The 21,587-nt window shown below is 40.9% G+C and overlaps 2 protein-coding genes across 9 annotated transcripts in view; one reads left to right on the plus strand and one right to left on the minus strand.

Annotated features, from left to right (window-relative positions):
• The first annotated feature begins 61 nt into the window (after positions 1-61).
• Positions 62-21,575, plus strand: TMEM178A (transmembrane protein 178A). Of its 3 annotated transcripts, none has more exons than XM_087931402.1 (4): positions 62-290; positions 13,429-13,555; positions 18,568-18,695; positions 20,510-21,575. In XM_087931402.1, exons 3-4 carry the CDS (start codon positions 18,590-18,592, stop codon positions 20,749-20,751), a joined length of 348 nt encoding a protein of 115 aa, XP_087787528.1. In that variant the 5' UTR covers positions 62-290; positions 13,429-13,555; positions 18,568-18,589; the 3' UTR covers positions 20,752-21,575. The 3 variants fall into 3 exon arrangements, with proteins under 3 accessions (XP_087787528.1, XP_087787526.1, XP_087787524.1); XM_087931400.1 differs by lacking the exon at positions 62-290 and adding an exon at positions 4,010-4,135; XM_087931398.1 differs by lacking the exon at positions 62-290 and adding an exon at positions 5,427-6,037.
• The window catches only part of THUMPD2 (THUMP domain 2 tRNA and snRNA guanosine methyltransferase), a 35,622-nt gene continuing 20,040 nt past the window's right edge, over positions 6,006-21,587 (minus strand). For 3 of the 6 annotated variants that reach the window (XM_087931331.1, XM_087931317.1, XM_087931372.1), the window contains exon 11: positions 9,669-9,829. The gene's annotated coding sequence lies outside the window, so the exon portion shown is untranslated. Of the gene's footprint in view, positions 6,607-9,668; positions 9,830-19,719; positions 19,856-21,587 lie in introns of those variants that run through there. The other 3 variants (XR_015743226.1, XM_087931337.1, XM_087931327.1) reach the window with 3 other exon arrangements.

Raw genomic sequence — 21,587 nt, forward strand, 5'->3', positions numbered from 1 at the left:
GCGCGCAAGATCTTCAGCTGCCCGGCGGCTGTCTCGCAAGACTTAGGACGCAGCGGGCGGGGGGCAGAGGCGGCGTAAGGGAAAGGTGAGGCTGGTAGGCATCTGGGCATGCTCGAGGGAGGCCGGCCTGGGACACTCGGAGGCCAAATATTCGGACCCAAGAGCCCGAGCAGCTGGTGCGGCCTCGGCGGCTTCTGTCTTCCAGCGCTCAGGTGACCGTGAATCCGGGACCACAAGTACCCTTCTTGGCTTGGCGGACCGGCGGACCCTTCTCGGCGGGATAGAAGCATGTGCGGACCTTTAGTATTTAATTACTATTAACTATTTTCATTTAATTTGTAAAGCTGTATACTGGCTATGTAGGTTTTCAAGGCGGTAGTTCGATAAAGTTGTTTACAGTACGGTACGTTGCGCTTTCTGCCAAATTTAGGCTCATCGGTCTGACTTTCACGTAAGTGTGTATAAAGTCATTTTTGCACCAGGCGCCGTCCGGAGGGATGTGGGGTGCAATTCGTCAGCTATGCTGACCCTTTGCTGTAGGAACGATTATCACTTGGCACCTTCCTTGAAGCGCTGCCTTGTAATGCGGTGTGCTGCTTGTTTAGAAGGCGGGTGCGTGGGAGAGGAAAGGCTCCGATTCTGAAATTGGGCTTCACGCACAACTCTTAATGGTGCGGATCTGTCTTCTTAACCAAACCAACAGCAGAAAGCGAATTCATCTTAAGAAGGCATCAAAATCCTGTTGGCGCAAATGATAATGTTTGAGTAAAGAAGTCAAGACTGCCCTATTTTTGATACACTGGTCCTAAGTAACCTGTTTTTCCCTTTTTAAATAGCTTGTAATATAATCTGGAGAAGTCTGATGTTTCTATTAACATTTGGATTCTCTTGTAAATTTGAGGCTTAGCTATAAAGAAGACATAAAATAGAAAATGTATTTATTATATGCATATTTTATTTTTCAATAGGTAGGGATAGGAATTTTTGTCCTAGAGGCCAAAGCACAGTGGTAGCCACAATAGTTGGGTACCTTGCTTTTTAGGAAGCCAGGAATTCTGATTCTGGCCGTAAAATGTTGTGAGTCGTTTCTGTGTATATAAAAGCAATAGCACTTAGATTTATAGACTTTACATAGTGCTTTACAGCCCTCTCTAAGTGGTTTACAGAGTCAGCATATTGCCTCCAAATATCTTGGATCCTCATTTTACTGACCTTGGAAGGATGGGAAGGCTGATCAACCTTGAGCTGGTGAGATTCAAACTGTCAAATTGTAGTCAGCTGGCAGTCAGCAGAAGTAGCCTGCAGTACTGCATTCTAGCCACTGTGCCCCCATGGCTCATACAAGCTTGTGAAGAGGAATGAATCCTATCATGGATAAATAATACACATTCTAATTAGTGTTACTTAATTAGGGTTTAGCATATTCCATGTAACCCATTTAATTCTGAAAAGAAAAGTACAAAGTTGTTTCAAAATGTATGTATGCATAGGGAATATGTTAATGTGTTCTATGGTAACTAGTTATCCCACAATCCCCAAGCACTCTAGATTCTAGGTGTTGGACTCAAATGTTGGCAGCTGTAACTTTTGTTTAGACACGAGGATATTTTATCATATTACTTTACTTTTAGTTGCCATACTGTAGATTAGTATAGTTTTCCCTAACTTGCTATCCTCCAAATGTGTTCGGACAATGAAATCCAGAATTGCTAGGCAGCAAAAAAATTTATTGGCTGATAATTCTAAGAACTGTAGTCCAAGTGTTGTCCCTGATTTGGAATGTCTTAATTAACAGAAATTTGGGCTCAATTGTGCTCATAAATCAAGATCTGCCCTTACTTGATGGTGAACGTAAATGGGCTATACAGTAGGATCATTTTAACAACTCATCCATCTGTTTTGAACTGTCCTACTGGTGAAAAATAGTCATATTCAGCTGGTTTTCATTTTGAAGTTAATCAGTGATAACTTCATGCTTTGTATAAGTTGTTTTATGTGGCTTTTTCTTGTATATTTATTTATCAATACTACTTGCAATTATTTAAGTTATTCATTTATTTTACAGAATTTATAATCAGTCCCAGTCCTAAAGGATTCTGGGCTATAGATAGCTTAGAATAGAAAGAAGTAGCAGCAACATAATTATAAATAACCAAATCTAAATGAGTACAATAATGGAAGATAAACCATAAAGAAAAACAAAGACTAAAATAAAATAAAACCTAAAATAGGTACCCATGATCAAAAGCACCTTAAAAAATACTACAGGATTGTCTAGATTGAGTATGTTAGGTAATCAAGCTTCATAGCTCATTCATAGCCAATAAGCTGGTTTAAAAAAAAATCTAAGTGTCTATATTTTCCATTTTATGTTTTATAATGGTTTTATCAATTCTTACACACACACACACACACACACACAGATATTCTTTGATATATATAAATTGTATGTATATCACATATACAGCCTTATTTAGATTTTACTCTTATTTACAGTTTAGCGTATATCCAGAGTGTTTTCCAACCTAATTATCCCATTCATCATAATTGGAAATATACTGAATATTTTTGGCAAATAAAAGTTATACTATTTATTTTCACTGTCATCATCTTGTATTGCTTTTAGATGCTAGTTATGCCTGCAGTCAAATGTTGACACTCTGTTGCAAAATTGCAAATGGGAAACCAGTCTTGTTTCTAGAAATGGTGTTCTGCCACTGAACAATGGCTCCTCCAGAAGGAAAACATCTCTTAGTATGTGCTGTGTAACTGAATTAGGCAAATTGGAACCTAAGGACAGAGCTTTTTCAAAGCCAGTTGAGCATAAAAATTGTGTAAAGCCACTTGAATATGAATTTATCCCAATTGTCCATAAAAACATGAATTTATCCTGTGTAAAGGAGACGAGTTCTCAAAAGGGACTGATTTAATTAAATATTTAAATGACAATGCTGGATGTGTTGAATCTGTTGCTTATTTAATCTTTTGTGTGTGCTTCTTTCTTTACAAAAAGTTTAAATATGTGCTTTGTATGTTTTTTTGTTTTGTTTTTTTTGTTTTATACATTTTTGGTATATGCTAATGGTCTGCAACCTTTGTGCACATGTGCATGTGTGCACAGTTCAACTTGCGCAAGTTGAGCTATGTGGGTATGCACACCCACTGACCTGCTTGCGCAAATCAAGCTGCACACTTGCACAATGGCCCACTGTTTACATGGCCTAGTTCCAAATAGGCCACAGCCCACTAATGGGCCACAGCTTTTGGGTTGGAGACCTCTGCTATATGCCACCTAAGAATTTTTTCTGAGATGTGGGAGCATATCAAGTTGATAAATAAATTGTATAAACTGATAGGTGTTTCCTAGATCTTTTAACTATGAACCTTATATACTGCATTATTTATTTGTTTTATCCCATCTTTATTACTTTATAAATAACTCAAAGTGGTGAACATACCTAATACTCCTTTTTCCTCCTATTTTCCCCACAACTACATTTCTGTGAGGTGAGCTGGGCTGAGAAAGAGTGACTGCCCTAAAGTTACCTTGCTGGCTTTAATGCCTAAGGAAGGACTAGAGCTCACAGTCTCCTGGTTTCTAGGCCGGCATCTAAACGAATTGGCTCTCTATATTATGTTGTTTTTTGGAGTGGTGGGGGGGAGATTTGTGATTTATTAGCATGGAAGTTTTATTATATATTTTTGTTACTGTAAACCAGAAAGAATCTAGAATGATTCAGTGGCATACAGTGTGGATGATGCAGGTGTCTATTGAAATTTGGCCAGATTTTAGCCTTAATGAAGCATGGGATATGCCAATCAGGAGCCTTAAAAGAGCTACATTATGCTATTTTTAAAATGTATATCATGGATCAAACATCTTGTGGCCCTATCTTAATAATTGGCAGAATATGCTTATTAATATTCTAATTCTGAAATAGCATTTGTGACACTTGGGACCCACAGAGTGGTCCTTATCTTTTTATTTCAGGTCAGCAACTGAAACAGTGATGGTGCTGAATGAGTGCTACTTATAATAAGTTCTTGAAGTTCAGGCCATTTGTGACCTTCTCTGCTGGTTTCCCACAAGCAAGGTAATTGGGGATGCCAGAAGGGAACATCATAAGTTGCTCTGGTAAGTCTCTCCCACTACAATGCACCATGCCCTTCTTCCTTGGGCCTCTCTGCATTTGTACATATGAACCACACCTTCAGCCTCTCAGGATCTCCCTAATTCCCTGCAGCACCCCTGCAACTCCTGCTTATACACACTTAAGTGGTAACTGGTGCTGCCTGAATTGCTATCATTTAGCAATGTAGTCATGTAACATTATAGATGGTGATCACATTGCTTAGAGATGGCAATCTCAGGCCCAACTGTTATTATAGCTTGAGGATTACCTGTGTACCATAGTAAAACAGTTCCACTGGCCAACCTAGGAAAATGGAAGTCTAATCTATTTATCCCAAAGAGATGATGAAAATCATTAAAAAAAATAGGATATAAATATATTTGTTTCACTTTCTGTACCCAGGGAGCGGGGAACATGTTCTGTATTAAAATGAAGAGACATTTTCAGTAGGTTCTGCTTTTCTTCCGATTATATGCAATTTTTGCTTTTGGATAAATGGATAGATTGGCTGCATCCATTGAACTTTATGAATAACCCCCCTCCCACTGGCAGTCATGTGAGAGCCTCCAGCAAATACTTTGATGGCTGCCTACATCTGCCTACTGTGCAAGGTGTTTTGGTGGATATTTCACACCTAATGAATTGAAATCCACCCATTCGCATATAACTAATAGAATGTTTTTGGAATTGATCTCTTTCTCTTCCCTACAAAATACTAATCCTATAACAGCATGAGGCAATGCTAATTAAACAATGAGATCATTTGGCATTTTCACATACTGTAATAAGCTCTATTTCTTCTGCAGGGACTCTTATTGTTATTTTATTTTATTTGGTTTGTCAATTGCTTACAAGATAATAAGTATAAGTAAAAACATAGTTATGAATACATGGATATATATTAGAAAAATAAAAGAAATTGGGACGGTAGGCACGTTGGTGCGCTTATGCACACCCCCTACAGACCTCTTAGATTTTCCATTCCTAATTTCATGAGGATAAGCATATTCTATTATGCTTATCCTCATGAAATTCCCGCCTGCAGTCAATTGGACTAACTAGAATAAACGAGAACACTCCTAATATTTCTTCATTAAGACAAAGGATCCTCGGCCGCGCAGACTTGCTCAGCCCACTCCCAGTGTGCTGAGTTGGCTTCGCGCGCTTTCTTGTTCCCGGGCGTAGCTGCCGATCAATTGAAGCTAGGGCGGCCATCTTGCTCCCCCTGGCGTCTCTTCAGAGGTATTGCAAGACTCCTTGGCTGTCTTTTGTGTAGCGCGACCCGCCCGTGGAGAGTGAACAATGAACGCGGGACAGATGCCGCCTTTTCCCCAGTCGATGGCTTGATTATGCGAGCGAGCAGAAACCGGAGGCTCCTTCTGGACGCCTTTGCTGTCCCTCGCGGCACCATGCGCGGAAGCTCTGAAAGCAGTACGGGCATCCGTTGAAAGACACTGCGTGCCAGACGAGGGGCGCCCGGGGACAAACCATGGGCGGCGTGCGAGCGCGGGTGCTCAGTTTGTGCCTCAGCCTCTGCTCGTTGGCGTTGCTCGTCACGGCCATTTTCACCGACCATTGGTATGAGACTGACCCCCGGCGCCACCGGGAGAGCTGCGAGGACCGCGTCGGCAGCGCCCACTCGCCCGACCTACGCCGCCGATTGCTGCCGCTGCCGCACCTGCCCCTGCGGGATGCCAAGGCACGGGTCCCCCGCGAAGGCAGTGCGGTGGCAGTTCCCCCCACCGGGAACCTGCTGCTGCAGCTAGAGAACTGGCGAACGCTCCTGGGGCTCCGGTGGCTGCAATCTCGGTGCGGCCGGCCACTCTTCGCCACTTACGCTGGTCTCTGGAGGAAATGCTACTTCTTGGGGGTCGACCAAGACCTGGATAACCTACTGGACAGAGGTGAGGGGGCGACCTCGGGCGGGGTTGCAGCTTGCATTCTCCTTTCCCACCGTTGCCACCTCAAAGTGCATCATCTTCTTCCCAGCCCGTGACAAATGTGAAATAGAACAGGCCCCACCATAATTTCTTCACTATATAGATACATGGTGCCACATGACATATGCACATGTCTTTTTATATGTCTTTTTTGTATGTGCACCTTTTCTTCCCCAAAAGTCTGTCACTCCACAATATAATTATGTGGATTCCATCCTGAAACCTCCCAGTCTAGAATGAATCTCACAGCTGTTACTATAATGCACTTGTCATCTCCAGGTCACAACTCCTGAGAATACAACAAACACGCCTCTTGCCAGCATATCTAGTGCCATCATCACACAAAATCATTAATCATGGCAGTCTCTTTGTTCTTTCCTTTACATTGTTATGGTTGTTGGTTGTCATCACTGTGCTAGTCATTGTCCTCAATAGTCCTCTTCTGCCCTGCAATGCTGCTCATAACTTTGTTGAATACTAGTTGTGGCTTTCCACCCTTCTCTTATTTTCCTCAGTTTTCTGCAAATGTAATACTAGATGGAAGAAAAAAAACATCTTGACTATATGGATACAGAAGTGCATTCTCTAATGTGACATTTATGCTGCATATCACCAATAGAGTGCATTTTATTAGTGACCAAGGAGCAGGAGACTGCATACTAATTTGCTAAGCATTGTTATATTCATCTGTTAATGTATAATAATCACACAAAGTACACAATGAATCCAGTCTTCATCAACCTCTCAATGACTGAACCCCATGTATTAGCCTGCTTCATTCTATACCTCTTTCTTTCCCATGCATTATGTGTCTTCATTATCTGTATAGTATGTAGTAATCTTAAGTTCACTAAGCAATTATTCAGCATGCCGCAGCATCTGGTTTGGGTAACTACCAATCTCTTTCAAAACTCCCCAGAGTAATACATAAAACATCTGTTATAATAGTGAATATTTTCTCTTCAATTATGCAAGGACCATCCACTGGTTACAATTTCTTTTATTTCATTGCACAACTTTTAGGCTGTGCTTCAAGAATTCCTTTCATTCTGAAAATGCTGTGGAGCCACTGCACCTAATAAAGCAAAGGCAGATGACCTTCTCTTTTTGATACATAATGGTCTGTCTTGCAGAGATGACATTTTTTCCTTCAGCTGATAGAAACTACTAATCATATTTCTGAAATAATAGAACACATGTCTTCTTCACCCCAGAAACTAGCATTTTGATTTTTTGCTTTTCTGTTTATATTTCCAGGAGGAAAACACTCATGTCCTCTATATTTTATATATAAACATTTTATATGAGACATCCTCTCAACTCTTCATACTAGCTCTATAACAATGTCTACAGATAGAATAAATGGACTTTCAAAATGGCAAAAGCAATTTAAATTATTTTACACTCTAAACTTTCAATTACTTAATATGGAAAAGATGTTTAGTTTATAGCAGATAGCTCAGTTAAAGTGTTCACTCAGAATGCAACTCTTGTTGAACTAAAAGGCATATTCCCAATAATCCATAATCCTGAATGGATTATCGGGAAGGGAACAAATAAAGAAATTTTATTTAAAACTCTTGAAAAACTGTACGTGATTCTGACCATTAATTTCAAGAAGATATTGTATATCTGAAAAAAAAAAAATCCAGAAGGCACTGGAGCATCTCTATTATGTCATTCTGACAAATTGTTTAGGAACCTTGTGAGATAGAAAATTATAAAGTAGAAAAGAAGATGAAGATGTGCTTGTCTTCCTTTGCCATACTACATACTAGATCCTGCGTTTATCTGTTAATGCTGAATGGTGGCACCCTCAAGTGCTTATGATCACCTTTAAAGGTCCTACATGACTTAAAGTTTGTCTTTGAGGTCACCTGCTCCAGATAGAATCTCCCTGCCCAGGACAATCCTGTGGAGGCCTGATGAAAGTCCCGATCCATGTAAAGTGTAACAAAAGGGGACTGGGAAGTAAACATTTGTTTGTGAGATGTCCCTTCCTATGGACTATTCTCTCATTAAATGTAAGACTTGTACCCTTACTCTTTTTATTCAAAAAACTGTTAAAATGTGGCTTTTTAAATGTATAGTTGGAGACTGAGGTGAAGAAGAGAGATGTACTTGAGCTGATTGATGTGTGCTATTCTTTTGTTATTTTGAATCTGTTGGCCGCTTTATTACTGATATCTTTAATATGCATAATATGTATTTCCTGCCATTAGAGTATACGATTGAAGTGGCCTAGGGTAGCTTTTATAATAAATGAATAAAAAAACTATGGAGCCAATAATGTAGCTGTAGAATTTATATTGAAGATGGAGTGATGGCCATTGGCTTGAATAGTTTTAAAGGGAATTACCATGGAGGACAGGCTTATCAGTGGCTCTGTATTACTTCCACTAATCTATCTTCAAGCAGCGCTTAGTGAATATAACAAGAGAATAATACTGTCCTTATGGGCTTTCTCAGAGAATCTTTTTAGTCACTGCAAATGTTGAATACTGGGCTAACAGTATTTGTTGCACTATCTTTAAGGGACGAGCTATTACGTGCAATATTATTTTCTCCTATACTTTGGAGAGAAAAGCAGTTTCAGAAAAAAGGTAATTTGAGGTACTGTTGAATAGGGCAAGGAAAGGATGAAGTACAACCTCATTGATTTCTCTTCATATTGCCCAAGTTAATGGACATTCTTTATTCCCAAATCAGCATTATTTCATATTTTATCATCCTTCCTGGAAATATGGCTTTCTTCCTTACTTGAGTTTAGCTTTTAAATTCTGTCAAATAGATAATTGAAAATTTGAACCGTAGCATTCTCCGCCATAATTAAGCAACCTGATCTCTCACAACACTGAAATGCTTTTTAAGGTGTCCACCTTTAATTTCTTGGTTAAATAAAAATGTAGTAGGTATTGCTCTGGAAACTGATGTTCTTTTTCAGAAATATTAAAAATTATTATTTTTTACCAAATTGTTTAGCTGATTAGCAATATTTTTTCTTCTGATAGCAAATATCTTGAGTTGAAACTCTACAGTACTTGAACAGATATTTCCTCAGACACTGTTTTAGTGAAGATCATATTGGCGCAGTGGTTACAATGCAGTACTGCAGGCTACTTCTGTTGGTTGCCTGCAATTTGGCAGTTCAAATCTTACCAGGCTTAAGGTTGACTCAGCCTTCCATCCTTCTGAGGTCGGTAAAATGAGGACCCAGATTGTTGGGGGCAATATGCTGACTATGTAAACCACTTAGAGAGGGCTGTAAAACACTGTGAAGTGGTGTATAAGTCTTATTGCTATTGCTATCATAAGAACAAATTCCAGAATGAAGAAATTGCTAGGTAGTATCAGGTTTCCATACTAAATATAGATATATATGATTTACATGTTTGCACAGCCTGTACTTACATTATGCAAGTAACATACAGTTACTTAATTGTGTACGACTTTTAACAACACTATTTGTTGTTTTGCTTTTAATCTTTTTAATGAAAACTGCCTTATGAAGGTTTAGCCCAAAAGACAGGTAGAAATAAATGTATAAAAAATATTACATGGAGGCTTTTAAATTGAAATGACAAAGTAAGAAAACTGAGCTTCAAATATGTATTTCAAATCTAAAGTCAAGATTAAAAACTGAATTGGAAAAAAAAACATTGTTATATTTCCAGTTGTTAAAAAAGACTCACTTATGGCCAGAGGAAGTTGGTTAAGAAATCAGAAACCAAACCAGTTGAAGACATAATTGAGCTTCTAGAAGATAAAGACAAAAGAACAAATGAAGGCAGGATTAAAAGCAACAGGCTAACAGATTACAGGCTCACTGCTGTAGTAATATATATTGTTTCTAGTAATTAGCTACTCTGAAACATGTCTTACTAAACTGATGTTTTTCATTCCTAATTTGGCTTCAAATTACCTAGACATGTTCTGGTGCTGTCAGGTATATATGTTTACTGCCCATATACTCTTCCTTGTAAGCAGAAGCCTCTCCACATTATGATATTCAAGTTGGGTGGTTCTGTCATTCACCAGGGTTGAATACCTAAGCGGACAGTCACGTAGTTCACGGTGCCCATCAGTCTAATTGATCTTCTTTTGAATAGTCTTCTTTTTACAGGATAGTGCCATAACTACTGAACAACTTTTTAAAAACTAAACAGTGTTGCCACATAACTGTTATACTCCTCTGTGGCCTTTGGAGAATGAATATTGTTTTACAGAAAATCATTTCCACTATTCCCCCTTTTAGATAGGCCTTGCCATTTTCAGATGCATTTTTGTACAGCACATGTTCTTGTATCACAAGCATAGTTAAAGTTTTAGCATTCACATTTAATGAAAGTAGCCCATAAAATATAGGAAATATTTCCAAAGAACAAAAAATAAAAAAGTTCTTTACATTATATATTAACACAACAATATACTATGGAATTCAAACCTTAAGCAATGTGATTACAAAGAATTTTATGGGATCAGATTTTTCAATGTTGGAAGAACTTATTCAATTGTAGGTTGTATGAATGTATATTTAAAGCAATATACATTATACCATTTTTCCATTAACGTAATATAATTTTTATATTACCCATGCATAATTAATCAGAGTTTTTGTAGCTTGATAAATTCCAAAATTTCAGAATATAATTTAGCATTACATTTATATCTTTGAATCATGAAATTTCTTTACCATTTACAACCTGTTGAATATTAGACTAAACTGGTGTCAATGTACAGCTGACCAGAACATACAAATAAAGGTCCCTTCTTCCATATTGGATTTCTAGCATAAAGAAGATTCCTTGCTAAATGTCCTCTGAAGCATCCAGTTTATTTGAAAAATAATCTTTAGTCAACTTAAATGTTATATTAATATTATATTTAAAATGAGACTAAGTTGACCAAAGATTATTTTTCAGATAAACTGGATGCTTCAAGGAATGGGCTCTATCTTCTTTATGCTAGAAGACCAATATGGAAGAAGGGACTTTTTTTTCTACTCTAACCTATTGATTTGTTAAAAAAGAACATTTCCCATATTCATCACAATACGGTTCTTAAATTGTAAAGACAAAAGTACAAAACTTATAGAAGTTTCTTACAAAAGAATTTCAAAATCATTTTCTAATGGTTTCTAATTAGATTAGGAATTTCAGACACAGTTAGTGCATCAGAACTAAATTTTAATTGCATATATTTGTTCTAGGTTATCTTGAAAATAGGGCTATAAATTGTTTTAATTGTACTGCACAATCAGCAACTGTGAAGTTTGTCATTCAGTTGGGGATATGCTGTCTTGTTAGCAGCCAAACTGTAAGAATGAGTAAGTGCTTTCATGATCATAATTGGCAAAATTATTGTATAATATTTCACTGCTTGTTTCTCTAGGGAGACCTCTTAATATTTATAGTCAGCCAAACCAAAGAACAAAAGGAAATATTCCACCCTACTGCCACAGAAGTTGGGACTTTTCAAATTCATCCCAATTGTGATTATTTTGTGCACCTTTTATAAAATTTCAGATAGTTTTCCATACTGTAGTAATGTGTCTTGACAGAAAAGGGTAACATTCAAACATCTTGTATAAATCAGATTATTTCTGAAAATAGGCCACAAGCAGATAAGGAAAAAAAAAACCTATTATATGGGAGTTATAATAGTGATGCTACAAAGTGGAGAATTACAGCTGCCAAGAGCCATGGTAGCGCAGTGGTTAGAATGCAGTACTGGAGGCTACTTCTGCTGACTGCAGGCTGCTAACTGGCAGTCTCACCAGTTGAAGGTTGACTCAGCCTTCCATCCTTCCAAGATCAGTAAAATCAGGACGCAGATTGTTGAGGGCAGTATGGTGACTCTGTAGATCACTTAGAGAGGGTTGTAAAGCACCGTGAAGCAGTATATAAGTCTTAAGTCTATTGTTATTGCTTTCTAGATTGTGTGATGACTCGGAGTGTATCAAAAATATAACAAAAACCAAAACGTAAATAAAGGTCCTTTAATGCCTTCAACTTGGCTTCACTGTTTAATTGTTCACATTTGAAGATTAACATTCCAAACGAAAGAAATACAGTTCAAATTCAAAGAGCAGATGACGAAGCAAAAACCAAAACCAAACCACATTGAAGAAAATTCCACAACAGACCAGACTTACAAACTTCAGGAAGATAACCAGGTACAATCCGTTGGAAGAACACCAACCAAGATAAATCTCATCCAGGAATAAAATACTAATTTGTCTCCAGTGTTTGTTAGCACACAGGTCCAAACTCTTATGCAGATCTCACACCTGCAACCCACGAAGAGGATCATGGCCCTCTCCACCCAAGTAGACCACGTTTTTCCCTGATCCTCTCCTCCCTGCATGCCCTAGGATGGATAGGGGATGGGCCTGGGTCCTCCTCTGACTGCTCAGCTGGCCTCTGCCCTTTCCCCAGCCTCCACCACCAGCTCTGGAGCCACACTTCCACTCCCTGTTGGCTGTTCCTCCTCTCCCTCAGAATCAGTCTCCACCAGGGGCATGACAGATTGAAACATACAATTGACTGCTTGATGCTTTATCACCTCCTTGCCAGTAGGGATTTTTCTTCAAAGTAATAATAGACTATGCGTGAACAATACACTGGATTTAATCTATTTGAGGAAAAAGTAAAAACCAAACCTGTGAGATTGCTATCAACGCTCCAGGCCAGTCATTTCTGCTCTTTTTTACATCTCCCCCTCTATAGTGGGTTGGAGGAAAAGTAAAAAAATAAATAAAATGGAGGTGGCTTTCCTAGAATAGGCCTGTTTATGAATGGGGAACCTACTACAGCATGGAAATTACAGGCTAGTATTTAGCAGCTACCCCTTTCCAACCCCAACACTGGCTTAGTACTGTATAATGTGTTCCATTAAACTAGTTGCATAAGTTTTATCAATAGAATAATAAATTATGATTTGTCTTTTGGGCTCAATGCTGGCTTATTGATTTTATTTGCTTACATACAAAATGTTAACTTGCCCCAGTAAAATTTGGGCAGTGTACAAGTTCTAATGTGAAAAATATAATAATAAATATCTAAATTCCAAACAATATCAAAACAAAAAATAACAAAAAAAGCAAAGATAAAATCCAAGGTAGGCATCACATTCATTGGTGGGAAAATGCAGAAGTACTATAATTAAAATGATTATGGTAGTCCCTACCTCTTCATATAAGTTCTTTGAACAAGGAAATTACTTTATAAATATTTCAATTTCACAATAAAAGTCTAATTTGGAAGCATCTCATTTACTGGATTTCTCTATGTTAAAAAGTCATCATTCAGATCCTGTTCAGAATTATTCATTAAATATTTCTGTGTTTTCTAAAGGTATTGCTCAGAGATGCACAGCAATCAAGTATCATTTTGCCACACCAATACGACGCTTATGGAACATCCCTATCAATTTAACTAAGATTATCCAGCAGGATGAATGGCACTTGTTACGTAAGTACTTGTGCATTTAGGTTGAACGTGTGATCTTCCTAATATGTGCTCCATTGATACAGGGCAGGTTACAAATGTGAAAATAAATATTAGTATACAATGTTACCTATTCTAAAGTTACTGCATTCAAACAAAAAGTATTGCACACCAGTTTTGGAAATGTCATATTTTATATACAATCCACCATTCAGTTTGTTAAACAAATATAGATGTAGCAAAATTTCCTTTTAGAATAGGGTGGAATAACTTTTTGATGGCAAAAGGCTACCTATTTAATAGTACTTTTTTTTTAGTAACTGAGGTGCAAAAATGAGGTAGAAGTGGTCATAGAAATGGCCAGTGTTGATTTTTTTAGAATAAGGGTTTTTAAAACATTACAAAAAGAAAAACAAATCAGATGTGTCCATCACTTTTCTCTTATTAAAATTGACAAGCAATAATAGCTCCATGACTTGAAAATTTTTATCATTTAAAAAAGTCATATTACATTTAACATGCCGGGAGTCCTCAATTTAACTACCGTTCATTTAACAACTGTTAGATGGTGCTGAAGAAAGTGACTTGTGACTAGTCCTCATACTGTATTTATGACTATTGCAGCATCCTGAGGTCTTATGATCATTTGTGACCCAGGGTCTTTCAGCAAGCAAAGTCAGTGGAGGAAACAATAACATTATTTGCTTAATGACTGTGATTTGCTTAATGACCATAACAAAAAAAAGGTTGCAGTTGGGCACAGCTCACTTAAATGACCGTATCATGTAGCAATGGATGGGGCGTTGGTTCTTACCTGATACGCTTCTTTTCGTAGAGCTGTTGAGAGTGTCCAGGTTGGGAGGAGCTCCAGTCTCGGCTCTTCCAGGCTGAGCTTGAAAATTGAGGAACGCCTCCTCACCGTCACGTGGTCCTCGGGCACTCCCCAGGTTTTTGCACAGACGAGAAGGAAAGTCCTGTTCTCATCACGCTCAGGAAAAAAATATATTAGATTGCTCGGTCGAACAGCCAGGTTTCCCACCAGACGGCCTACGGGTGGGGCTGGACACTCTCAACAGCTCTACGAAAAGAAGCGTATCAGGTAAGAACCAACGCCCCTTTTCCATAGAGCTGTCTCGAGTGTCCAGGTTGGGACATACCAAAGCTTGGCTAGTCCTGCGGGTGGGGCCCCGTCTGGTATAGAATCTCTCCTGGAACCCCGATGACCCGCTGGAAGGCATGCCCAACAGGAGAAAAACCCCTGGATATTGGAATGTCTCAACAAGGGGCCTAAAGAGGAGGCGGAGCTATCCGGGAGGCAGTCCCGCCAAATAGGCAAACAGGTGTGCACTGGGACCTGGATTCAAGAAACTGGGAAGATCGACCCGTGATGGGAATTCCCCTGGGAGAACTCTGGGACAGAGAGAAGGAGGGGAGGCGCAGAGATCTGTGTGAGGCCCGGGAGCGCAAGAAGGGACCCCAGCTAGCATTGAATGGGGGTAGATGTGTTGCCGACCAGTTGCCCAGGGCAGGGTGAGGAGGACAAGAGTGCTCCTGGGGTAGGAGCCTGTTGCAAGCAGGGGTTAAAGGTCGGAGTAGAGAAGGCCTTCTCGCACTCCTTCCTCTTTTTTTTTTTTTTTTTTTTTTAAGGGACAAGCGCCTGAGGGCGATTGCATTATCGAGAACGACGGAACGAACCTCTCCCGGATCCCCGGGAGGGCTTCCTGGAAGAATTACCTCCGGACCCATCCGGCTCCGCTCGGTAGGGAGATCTATAGGGAGAGGATCGGTAGTATCTGGCAAAGGAGGAGGAGTGATAAGAACCCTGGCGAGGAGAGGGGGAGCCTCTGAAGTCGGACCTCCTAGAGAGGGAAGGGAGGTACTTGCGCTTGTTCCGGGTCTCGGCCAGGAATGGGTCGAGAACCGGTCCAAATAACTTCCCCCCAGAGATGGGGGCTGTTGCTAGCTTAGTCTTGTTTTTAACGTCCGCTTGCCAGTGGCGGAGCCAGAGTAGACGGCGGGCGGTAACCTGGGACGAAATGGCCCTGGTGGAGAACTTTGCCGCCTGGAAGGTGGCGTCTGCCAAAACTCGGCTGCGGCCAGGATCTTGGCAATGTCCTGGTGCGCCCTGAGATTGGCTGTGGGGACATGCTGCTTGAGCTGCTGGAGCCACTTGATGGAAGACCTGGTGAAAAACGACGCGGCAGTGGAAGCCCTGACTGCCCAAGCGTCAGAGAGAGGTGAGCGCGGCACAGGGCCAGTTCAGCTCGCTTGTCCTCGGGCTGGAGAGCATCGAGTGAGTCGCTGGGAGTAGAGCGGGAAACCAGGCTCACCACGGGCTGCGTCCACGGGGAGGGGATCGAGCAAGGTGGAGAACTGCGGTTCCAGGTTAAAAACCGCTTGTCCTGGGCGTTGGGGGAGGGGGCCCGAGGAGGCCAGCTGCCTAGAAACCATGTCTGAGAATATGGGCGGGACAGGGATCACCTCAGTTTCGCCACGGGCTGAGAGAAGAGAGAGTCGGGAGGAACCCCTGCCGCCGCTGGGTTGGGTGGGGAGGGGGTTCAGACCCGAGGTGGTCCTGGCTTTGAACAGGAGGGACCTAAATAGGTGCGGTTTAAAGAGCCCTAGAAACGCTGGCTGACCTGGAGGGAGGCCCTCGTCCTCCGACATGTCCCCTTCTAGGGACCTGTTCCCGAAAAGAGTTCACTGCCTATGAGGGACCTCATGTCAAGGTCCTGCTCGTCCCCAAAGAGGGAAGGGTCCCCGGGTTCTTGGGCCTCCATTCCCTCCAACTCCAAAGGTAAGGTTAGGTCCTCTTGAGGAGTTGCCTGACCATGCGAGGCCGCTGATCCTAGGGCCTCGGGGGCCGCGGGCCGAGGAGCCAGACCGGCCAGCTGCTGCATCTGTTGCGCTACCCTTTGCCGGATGGCCAGCTCCATAGCCTGCATTAGGTTTTCGGGTATTTCCGCCATGGGGAGAGACTCCTCCGGGCGCAGTTCTACAGCAGTGATGGGCAAGGTGATCTCAGGGGCCTGTCCAGGCTGTGGGGGAGAAGCAGAAGCAGGAGGGGAGGGGAGAGGAGGATGGGTGGAGGTTGATGGAACGGAAGGGTCCCGGGGCACAGAGCTTGACTCCTGGGAGCGTCTGTCAATTTCCCTTTCGAGGGCCCTGTGTCGCCTGAGGGCATCCCTTTGGGAAGCTTTGGATGGTTCCTGTGCCTGTTTGCGCAGGTGGTGGGATTTGGCCTTGGCCTTCAGAGAAGTGCCACGAGAGGTATTGTCGTCTGCCATCTGGAGAGGAGAGAAAAAAGGAAAAAAAAAAAATTTTTTTGGTTAATGGGAGGTGGTTAACGGGTCTGGGTACAGCCTAAGCAGAGGCTGGAACTCCCAATGCTCGTGTTGCACCCCCTTTTTTGTCAAGGCCACAGAATTGTTCTGTAACGTGTTGGGAAGTAGGGCCTAGCCCGGGGGCCAATCAGCCAGAAGAACGCCAAGCTGTCCCTGCCGGGCGAACCGGGGAAGGGACATGGCAAGCAACTAACTCCTTAGTTGGGGGGGGGACTTAGGCAGGATTGCAAGGTATTTGAGCAGTCCCAGGATCTGCCCAGGAGTCAGGGAGGCAATGCGGCCTACTGGTAGGCCTCTGAAAAAAAAAAAAAACCAGTGACCCTGGGGCCGCAGGCAGAAGGGAATAATGTAAGCTGAAACCAGGTCTGGATGCGGCCTACGGGAGGCCGGGAATCCCAACGCACGTTCCACGCCCCCCTTTTAGTCAAAAATTTTTTTTCTGTTTTGGTACGAACCAGGGCCTAGCCCAGAGACCAATCAGCCAGAAAGGTGAACGCCAGGCAGCTACCCCTGCCGGACGGACCGGGGAAGGGGTGGGGGGGGGGGCAGAGCTGCTACTTCGCCTGCTGGGGAAAAAAAGGCTGCAGGGCCAACAGACCCTATTTCTGCAGGAGGCCTGTTGGTAGAATAAAAGACAGGCTGAGACGAGGGAATCCCAGGCTGCCTAATAGTCAGTTAAGGCTGCGGCCTGTAAAAGGGCCTCTAGTAATGGCGGACGGCCATGCGGCCACTCCCAAGATGGCGGCCGTTCCAGGGCACACCCAAGATGGCGGCCGTTCCAGGGCACACCCAAGATGGCGGCCGTTCCGGGACACACCCAAGATGGCGGCCGTTCCGGGACACACCCAAGATGGCGGCCGTTCCAGGGCACACCCAAGATGGCGGCCGTTCCGGGGCACACCCAAGATGGCGGCCGTTCCAGGGCCCACCCAAGATGGCGGATGCCACAGGGGGCCCGAGATGGAGGCCGCAAGTAACGGAGGCAGCCCCAGCAGCAGTAAACTCCCAGGGAAGATTAGGGCCTTTGGGAGAACCAGGGAAGCGTACCCTGGGCTAGAAGGCGTTCGCGGGGGGGGAACGGCGGCTAAGGCGAGGAGAGGCAGGCAGAAACGAAGCGGCCTCGCGCGGAGCGATTAGGCGGCAAACGAAGTGGGGGGGGGGGAGTGCTCGAAGCGCTCGTTTTCTCCCCTTAAAGAAACGGCTCGGATATTAAAAACACTCCCTGGGGAGTTCAAACCTGAGTTCCTGCGCTGCCTGCCGGTGATCCACGTGAAAAGCAATGAGAGAAGAGGCCTAGAATGCTGAACGACCGGAGCAAGGGAAAAACAGCCTGTTAGCCACGAGGCTGAGCAAAAAACTGGGGAGTGCCCGAGGACCACGTGACGGTGAGGGGGCGTTCCTCAATTTTCAAGCTCAGCCTGGAAGAGCCGAGACTGGAGCTCCTCCCAACCTGGACACTCGAGACAGCTCTATGGAAAAGTTTTTTTTTTGTGTTGGTTGTTTTTTGTTGGTTTGGGGGGGGGGGGATTATTTGGGTTTTTTTTTTTTTTGTGGGGGGGTTTTTTTTTTTTTTTTTTATTCTTTTTTTTTTTTTTTTTTTTTTTTTTTTTTTTTATTTTTGTTTATTTTTTGTTTTTTTTATTTTTTTTTTTTTTTTGGGTTTTTTTTTATTTTTTTTCTTTTATGGAATATATTCAAGAAGAATTACAGCAGGTTTTCTTGGGATGGCAGCAGCTGTTCTTCTCTGCGGGTGCATTGTAATTGCAGCTGGTTTCTTTTGGGAGAAAAGCCTCACACAGCATGTTGCTGGTCTTCTTTTCCTCATGTCAGGTACACTTTCTTTTTTGTCTGTTAGTTTTTAAATATAGTTATTCTATTTTTACTGCTGGAACTGGGAAGAGTAATTTGGGGGACTTTTTACTTCAGATGCCAAAATAATTCGACTACCCGCTTGAAAGCGAAAGTGCAAGAGGAATATTTATGGATAATCCATGGATATTTATCGATAGTCCTATGAAAAGCCATTACGATGATATATTTATTCTATTTACTTTGCTATTGTCTCCTTTGTGAGGTTGATTCCTTCTCTTACAGTCAATTCTGCAAGAGTTGGGAGAAGGATACTCTTAAGTTATTTATGTTCAATTTTTGCACTGTAGTTAAAAATCCTAAAGGCTGATTTGAGACTACCAGCTCACATAAGGCTGTGTAATGGTTCAGATCTGATATTAATTTCAGGAGACCAGTAGTACCAGAAAATAACTTCCAGGAATAAAAAATTTCTACATTCTACACTAAGCAAAACCTAAGCTGAACAGGCTACTATTGAAGTCCAATGCTGCTTAAAATACTGTATTATCAAAAAAGCTTGAATTTAAACTATACCTCAGCAAGTTAGAAATGAGACATGAATTATCTATAGATATAAATTACATTAGGATATGCAGAATTGGAATAGCCCACAGATCCTTCCTTGCCTGCCGAGAACACACAGCAAATCTTCAGGGAAGCAATTTCTACAGATCTTTCTGAATCAAAATACCTTATATGTACATATCATAACATACGTTTTCTTCCCTATTTTCACAAGACTCTGGCAGTGAATTAAGGTAAGCACCTGTAAATCAGTCCATCTGCTACTATGCCAAGTTACAAAAGTGTAAATCAGGCTGTAGTCTTTCCTTAATATTGCAAGAGCCAGATAGTCACACTTTACATAGTACTGTATATAATGCATGAAGCAATGTAATATCAGATCATCTCTTTTCACAAACCTCCCCTAGCAGCTATTGATTTCTTTGCTGTGCTAGTTTATGACCTTTCACCAGTTGTCTTTTGCGTTCTGAGGGGCTGGTAACCACTGCCTCTAGTTCCAGTCCAGATTCTCGGCAGTAGCCCCTAAGGGTACAGAGCCTGCTAGTGCTAGGGCTTGCTGGCATCCAAAGTATCCGTTTTGAAAAAACATGATTCATCTGATTTGGCTCTCAAACCTATGAATCACAGAAGTATTAAATTAGGGGAGGTAGAATACAGAAATATCAAAATAAATAATTTAATAAATTAAATTAAATTAAACAAACTTTAAGGGATTCCAACCCAAATATCTATCCAAGATGATGGCAACAAAAGGATCTTAATTTAAAATATATTGAAATAATTTAATATATGAAAATATTGATTAAAAATTGGGCATTTAAGAAGCACCAGTTCCTTTTACAGACTAGGGAAGATCTTGGGATTGAATCCCAGTTCTTGGAATCCTGGGACTGAAACTTCTTTTTGGAGTCATTGAAAAGTTCAATTCTACTCGTTTGACTTGAATATCCTTTATAAAACTCAGAAATAAAAATTTGGATCACAACTATTTTAAAGTAGTATTTTTTTTATTATCACATTTGTTTGCCACCTATCTTGTTTCAAAATTATTATTACAATAGGACATATTTGCTTTATAATAATGTAATTTAAATTGTCATTTTTCCTGATACAATTCTGATGACAGATACATTGTATGACATTGTTATTCACGCCATTCCTGTAAATGCAAATTGTTATCACACAATTAAAAGCTTACGTGTATCTAGATGATTTGGAAATTCCAATTTCTATACATCTTATAACTCTGTTATATGTTTCCTTTGTAGGCATCTTTTGCACTATTTCTCTCTGTACTTATGCAACAAGTATATCTTTTGACCTAAACCGCCTTCCCAAAACCATCTATGGTCTTCCTGCTAATGTTGAACATGGATACAGCTGGTCTATATTCTGTGCATGGTGCAGTTTAGGACTTATAGTAGCAGCAGGATGCCTTTGTACCACTTACCCATTTATTAGCAGGACAAAGATTAGCCATCTAAAATCTACCACAAACTCTTCCGTATGACTTATGGGATATTTTTTTTGTTTATAAGGCAACAGGAAGATACATGCGGAAGCTTAATTCAGAATCCAAGCACAAACAAAACCCAAATCCTTTACTGAACATTGACTTAGTAGCCAGGAAACATTGACTTAGCAGCAAACAACAGACATCTATGCTTCCATGATGGCTGATATATCAAGTTCAGACAGCAAAACTATTGTAGAACTGATGGTAATTTAGCACATGTCACAAATGAAATGGAACTATTTCTACTTGAACAAGAAAACTTCAATTGCTATTTGCTGTCCAATGTCATGAGGTTCACCCGAGTGGCCATATAACTTGAAAATAAATAAAAGGTTTTTTTAAAGAAAAATGTATGTAAGATTAAAACAACAAAAGCACTGCCATATTACCCAGTTGGTAAGAATGTTTCCTTATTTTAATTATATTTTATATTATTTTTGTCTTGTTATGTGATACTTAGTCTCCTCTATTAATTATTTTTAATAGTTACTAAATGATGTATGGGAGAAATTTCAAAGATTTCTTGTGTAATAAATGAATGAATCATTTGTTTTTAGAAGAAACAGAAACAGATGCTAGAATAGAATGACTTCCAGAAGGGGGTAGGCCACTTTATGTAGGAAAATTTATGCTTGTATTTCCCTGAAACATTTTCATGTGTCATATACAATCCATCCAATGCCATATATAAAAAAGATTAAATGTATAAAATTAATTACAGCATTTGCATTATTGGAAATAATGTATACTATGTGTTTCAATTTTTTTTGTCTAAAAATAATGGCATATTATCTTCTGTTAATAAAATTCCTGAACAAGTGAGTTGGATA

This window comes from Pseudonaja textilis, chromosome 1 (genome assembly GCF_049901715.1).
Source record: "Pseudonaja textilis isolate UNSWEBS1 chromosome 1, rPseTex1.2, whole genome shotgun sequence".
In the NCBI taxonomy this organism is placed as follows: Eukaryota; Metazoa; Chordata; class Lepidosauria; order Squamata; family Elapidae; genus Pseudonaja; species Pseudonaja textilis.

Bases quoted from the DNA above. Each gene is read 5' to 3' on its own strand.
- TMEM178A (XM_087931398.1), top strand. From the start codon at position 5,623: ATGGGCGGCGTGCGAGCGCGGGTGCTCAGTTTGTGCCTCAGCCTCTGC. The intron at 6,038-13,428 runs GTGAGGGGGCGA...TGTTTTCTAAAG, and splicing joins GGATAACCTACTGGACAGAG to GTATTGCTCAGAGATGCACA. The intron at 13,556-18,567 runs GTGCATTTAGGT...ATATTCAAGAAG, and splicing joins CACTTGTTACGTAAGTACTT to AATTACAGCAGGTTTTCTTG.